The 6217-nt window shown below is 44.8% G+C and overlaps 1 protein-coding gene across 1 annotated transcript in view; it reads right to left on the minus strand.

The window, feature by feature from the left end:
* The window catches only part of LOC107594792 (disintegrin and metalloproteinase domain-containing protein 12-like), a 144420-nt gene that overhangs the window by 102748 nt on the left and 35455 nt on the right, over window positions 1-6217 (minus strand). Inside the window, exon 2 of the mRNA XM_016284968.1 lies at window positions 2663-2769. Within this exon, the coding sequence (XP_016140454.1) occupies window positions 2663-2769 (107 nt within the window). The remainder of the gene's footprint in view (window positions 1-2662; window positions 2770-6217) is intronic.

Genomic DNA, 6217 nt, shown 5'->3' on the forward strand with positions numbered 1-6217 from the left:
AACTTTTGGAATTATCCAGTGATCGCACTCTCAGGATGAGATTTAATATGCAGGGCCCAGCAGAATTTTGGCCCACGGTTGAAAAGGAGTACAAGGAGGTTGCTCTTCAGGCCATGAAAATATTGCTGCCTTTCCCAACAACATATCTTTGTGAGACATCTTTCTCAGCCATGATGGCAATAAAGACAAAATACAGGGCACGGCTTAATGTGGAAGATGACTTGAGAGTTTGCCCACTAAGGCAGGTTGTGTGTACTTGTACAGTGGTTACTAAATTGATGTGTCTGCATTGTATGATTTCTTTTATATTGTAAAACTTGTATAATATTGTATATTTCTTTTATATTGTAAAACTATTTATTTTTAAGAGGAGTAGCCATTTTTTTGTTTCTTGCAGAAAAAAAGATTGTTGAAAAAAATCAGATTGCTGTTCAAATTGCAAATCAAACTGTTGAGCCACTGTCATTTTACTAAATCAAAATGTAAGAAGTTTAATGCACTTTTTTACAAAGTACATGTAAATTCACTTTTCAGTATTCATCTTCTACTATGGACATCATAAATTACTGTTTAGTATTCAATACTTTTGTTGCACTTTTCAGACAATTTTTATAACAATTTGTTATTTTATGAAATTTAAGAATTTAACAAATTTATGTTAATTTATTCATGTATATCCAACATCAGAGAAATAAGGATACAAACATAATTTATGTTCCGGCATTGTACAAATTAATTAGTTTTTTGTACAATCTAAAATTGTTAAGTAAATTGTAAGTTTGGGGATGTTTTGCATCATGATTTTTTTTTTGGGGGGGGGGGGGGGGGGGAAAAAAAAAAAAAAAAAATAAAAAAAAGGGCACAAAAAAAAAAAAAAAAAAAAAAAAAAAAAGAGACCTTGTTTCTAGGTGACCAAATACTTATTTTCCACCATAATTTGCAAATAAATTCTTTAAAAATCCTACAATGTGATTTTCTGGATTTTTTTTTCTCATTTTGTCTCTCAGAGTTGAGGTATACCTATGATGAAAATTACAGGCCTCTCTCATCTTTTTAAGTGGGAGAACTTGCACAATTGGTGGCTGACTAAATACTTTTTTGCCCCACTGTATATACATATTTATGGTCTACTCTGGATGTGGCGTGGCACGACACAACAAATCCCCGACAGAAAACTGCTGCTGTGTTCTATTCATGACATTCTATTTTATCCGCAATAGGCTCGCTAATGTCCGTCTTGTGCACTGAACCCTCTCTCCTCCACATCATGAGTAGACATGATTGGCTCCAAGTTTGTTTTGCTAGTCGGCCCGAATCAGTTTTCTAAAGCGTTTTTGAAAAATCGCTTACCCCACATTTAAGGTCTGTAAACCCCTCCCTTCCACAAGCCTGCAAATGTGTTACTTTGTGACGTATATAGGTAACAGGCAGAGGATTCGAAAATATGACGACTCGTTAAGGCGGTTCAGAGTCTACTCTTTCTTTTGAGAGACAATATCTTTATTTATCATGGACTTTTTTGATTAACAATTTTGCAGACTGTTTACATTGAAGGATAGCTACGTTACAAACTGCAAAAAAATATATTTTTCAAAAACCCATATGACCTGCTCTTTAAAAAATGCATGTGTGCACACAGATCCTGAAATATTTCTGAATAACTCTTCAACTTTCCCTTTATTATAATAGAATGACCATCTACTTTTCCTTGCTAAACAGCTGATAGAGCATATCGTCCTCCCTCACTCCAGCTGTAGTGATATGGCTTTAGGCCATCAGTCAGGCCTCTCATGGCGCAGGCCGACAAGTCCTTTATTCTGAGTGGAATTTCCTGCCTGAAATACACTACCCTCACCACAGCCTCAATCTCCACCTGCAAATGTTTAATCGCAATCACCTTGAAAAGCAAAGCAAAGCCAACCATTCTCTAGCATGCATTCTCATGACATAAAAAACTTTTCCCTAACAATGCATTAAAGACATTTCCAACATTTCAGACAGTTATGCTCTGGGTGTTGAGTTTCCAATGCCTAAGCCTCAGAGCACACATGAATTCACTGTAAAATGGGCAGTGAAATAGCCTCTAAGAGCCATGTGCCAGAGTCAGATATTGCTGTGAAGACGTTTGACTGTAATATTCACTGGAGCTGGAGTAACTCAGTGTGGAGACTGGAATCAATTAAGCCTTAATGACAAAGGCCCCATGACTTTTTGCAACAATGTCGCTACGACTTCAGGCAGTTAATCTAATCTAATGTACTCCAAAACACTTTTCAACATTCATCACCTCAATCACTCAGCCTCCGTGCCTCTGGTGCCGTTTGGCAGTCAGGCCTTTCACTCATTTTCACAAATGACCCTTTTAGAGCTAAAAGGCTGTGGCTCAATAATGATACTGACTATGGTAGTCATACATTGTGAACTAATTTGTACCGTAGTCCTATGTTATACCATTTCGAACTGAAGTGAACTTGCACTGGACTCAATATATTATCCATCTGAAAAGAGTATATGCTACTCAGTGCTATTCAAAATCAAAAATTCATATAAAAATATAAACACCAGCAACAAGACATCATGATGGAAGGGAAAATTACTTTCTAGAGGTTTAGGAAAATATGTGAAAAATGATGCAGCAACAATATACAGTGTTCTTTCTTACTCTGGAGCGGAGCCAGCTGATTGGTCTCTGCTCTGTTCCTTCCAGCAGTAGCGGTACCATGGTGTGGTAGTGTTCCAGTTTGTTGAGCACACTTTTTAGTTGCCTCCCTGAGACAAGCAACAACAAAAAAAGCTCACATTAGTATTGCAGTGAAGTAACAGTGACACAATATGTGATGAAGCTGAGCTCTCTCTCTCTCTCTCTCTCTCTCTCTTTCTCTCTCTCTGTGTGTTTGTGTGTGTGTGTGTGTGTACTGGAGGTACACAAGAAGTTCAAATGACCAACAGTTAAAGGTGGAATTATAAGCTAAAGAATTAGGACCAGCATGAACAGATGGGGAGATAAAGGCCATTAACTCAATAGAATTTGTAGTCCTAAAACTTGGAAGAGAATTAGTATTTAACTTCTGGATTTATTATGGGATTTTAGGATGGTGCTTTTCAATTTACATATAAAATAAGGTCTGTGTTTAAAGATAGACTATATAGGTTATTTAGGGTAAAAATAAACAGAATTTGATTATTGAGCATTCCATGGTTGCTATCTCAATTCACTATGCTAAGCCTACAATAATGATATATAGTGGTCAGTCACATTTGGTGATCTTTCAAAGAACGTCTGGCTACTACACTGATAAAAAATTGGTGTAGGATATAGGAAGTAATTTACTACAATTTTCACTAATTACAAAGAAACTGCAACTAACACAGTGAATTAAAATTGAATTGAAATTCTGAAGTAGAAAAAAGCAACCTTAGTTCCGGAAGTGTTTTTCCCATAGGGATTTGAAAATATCTTTTCTAAAATGTTACAAGTTGTGAAACAAACTAACCAGCTACAAGATAAAACACAATATTACAAACTCATTTGCAGCAAAAATTTAAAAGTGTTTGAAAATCAGACAAAAAGACAAAGGTACAAAAAATCATGGGTAATGTAGTTCCTCTTCAGGAACTCAAGCTGCATCGAAAACGTTAGGGGAACGCCTTCTGCTACCCACGCTCTGAATCACATGTGAAATCAGTCCAATAGCTGAATGGGATGTCACGGCGGGTGATGTCATGACCAGGAAGCTATAAAAGCATTCAGCGAAGCGCTCTATGTGTGTCAGTCATATTTTTTGTTGTCTGTCTATTACGAGAAAAAGTCTAATAAGCAGCTATGTCTAAGGCTCACGCTAAGACAAAGCATGCAAAGGGCGAGTGCAAGCCACGTTATAGGTTGTGTGTTCCTCCCTGCCCACGTTACAGTACATCACGAGTGGTTTGCTTGGGAGCGAAGCACGCAGAGTCGGCTCTTGAGGGGGCCGGCTGCCCGCAATGCGAGCGCCTCCCACTGCGTACGCTTCGCTCCTGGAGGGCTCTCTTTGAGGAGGGAGCCTTCGCCAGCGTTCCTCGCGGTGCTGGCCCCGCTTCCGTCGAGTCGGAGCGGCGGCTGCATTCGTGGGGTTCGCAGTTGGATCTGGCGGAGGGAATGGAGACGGGCGAGTTCCTATCTCCGTCCTCACCCACCAGATCCAGTGCCCGATCTCTGGGTTCGGAAGCCCGTTCTGCAGCTACTTCCTCCCGGGGTGACGGCTCGATGCTTCTCCAGTCTTCCTCCGAGGAGGTTGACGTGGAGGATGTCGAAGAGGTTTCGCCCCCTCAATCGCCCCAATATGAGGAGCTAGTGGAGGTGCTTACTCGTGCCGTGGCCAAGCTAAAAATCAATTGGACCGCCGAGAAGCAGGCCGAGCCGCAGCGAAGCAAGCTGGATGAACGCTTCCTGCGCGCAAAGCCGCCACCTCCATGCCGGAGCCTGCCGTTTTTCCCCGACCTTCACACCGAGGTGTCGAGGTCGTGCGCCAGGCCTTTTTCGGTCTGCCTATTCATCCCTGCTTCAGATTATTATGGAAAAGTGGCAGGGCTAACTGAGCGTGGCTATAAGGCGATGCCCCAGGTTGAACAGACGCTAGCTAGCTATCTGTCCCCAGGCATGGCATCATCTTTAAAGGCTCCGGCACTGCCCTCCAAGCTGCTGCGTACAACATCAGTGCTGGTGGGCAAGGGGTACGCGGCAGCGGGTCAGGCCAGTGCGTGTCTGCACACAATGTCTGTGTTACAGGCGTACCAGGCCGACCTGCTGAAAGAGCAGGATGAGGGCGAGGAGCTTAACTCTGATAATATCGCAGAGTTAAGGAGAACCGCTGATCTCTCTCTCCGTGCCACCAAAGAGACCGCCCGCACCATTAGGTGGTCCATGGCAGCTATGGTGGCAGCAGAGAGGCATTTGTGGTTGACCCTGTTGGATATGAAAGAGAAAGACAGGGTCTTCCTCCTTGACGCCCCGCTTGCACCTTCTGGCCTGTTCGGCAACGCTGTCAATTCAGTCGTCGACAGGGACCAGGAGGCTCGAAAACAAGCGGCGGCGTTTCAGCGGTTCCTTCCTCGCCGTATTTCAGCTCCGGGGGCTGCTGGGGAGCAGCAGTCCCCACCGCGTACCAGCTCCTCACATAGGGAGACGCAAAAACAGCGCTCTGGGTTGGGGGCCTTGAAGCCTAAGCCGGATCTGCGGACCGTCCATCAGGCGAAGAGGTCCTCGACCAAACGGTCCTGACTATTTGAGTGTAGGCGAGGGCAGGCCCTTCTGGGGCAGAGAGGGTCACCCCGCATTAACCGGTGCCTGTCCCCCCCCAGTGCCCTCGGGAGATCGTTCTGCCAACCCTGCCGGTGTTCCATGGCGCAGCGGTCTCCAGCGAGCATATCTGTCAGATACCGCCCAGCAACGTAGCGGCACTGAGTGGCTTGCAGCCTCTGCGGAGGTCCCCAGAGCTAGCCGTTCTGGGCACACCAGAGATCAGTCTTGAGTACCAATATCGTGTTCTTCCTTTCGGCCTTGCACTCTCACCCCGTACTTTCACGAAGTGTGTGGATGCTGCTCTGGCTCCGTTGCGACTCCAGGGCATCCGCACACTCAACTACATCGACGATTGGTTGATTTTAGCTCGTACAGAGCAGATAGCGGTTCGACATTGAGATGTTGTTCTCGCTCACATGAGAGAGCTGGTGTTAAGACTAAACGCCAAGAAGAGTGTGCTTTCTCCATTATGGAGAACCACCTATCTGGGCGTGGTGTGGGATTCGACCACGATGCAGGCACGTTTGTCTCCTGCTCGAATCGAGTCGATCCTCACTGCAGTCAAGAGAGTGAAAGAAGGTCAGTCACTCACTGTCAAGCAGTTTCAAAGACTGCTGGGTCTGATGGCAGCTGCGTCCAACGTCATTACTCTTGGCCTGCTGTACATGAGACCCCTACTCAAGACCAGGGGGTTCTCCCCGAGGGGAAACCCACTTCGCATGTTCAAGGTCACGCGGAGATGCCTACGTGCCTTAGACATGTGGAGGAAACCTTGGTTCTTGTCTCAGGGCCCGGTGCTGGGAGCTCTTTGTCGCCGTGCGACGCTAGCAACAGATCCATCCCTCACCGGTTGGGGTGCAGTCATGAGTGGCCACCCTGCCCGCGGTCTGTGGAGTGGTCGCCATCTGACTTGGCATATCATTTGTCTGGAGATGCTGG

This window comes from Sinocyclocheilus grahami, unplaced genomic scaffold (assembly GCF_001515645.1).
Source record: "Sinocyclocheilus grahami isolate Dianchi unplaced genomic scaffold, SAMN03320097.WGS_v1.1 scaffold191.1, whole genome shotgun sequence".
NCBI classification, from domain to species: Eukaryota; Metazoa; Chordata; class Actinopteri; order Cypriniformes; family Cyprinidae; genus Sinocyclocheilus; species Sinocyclocheilus grahami.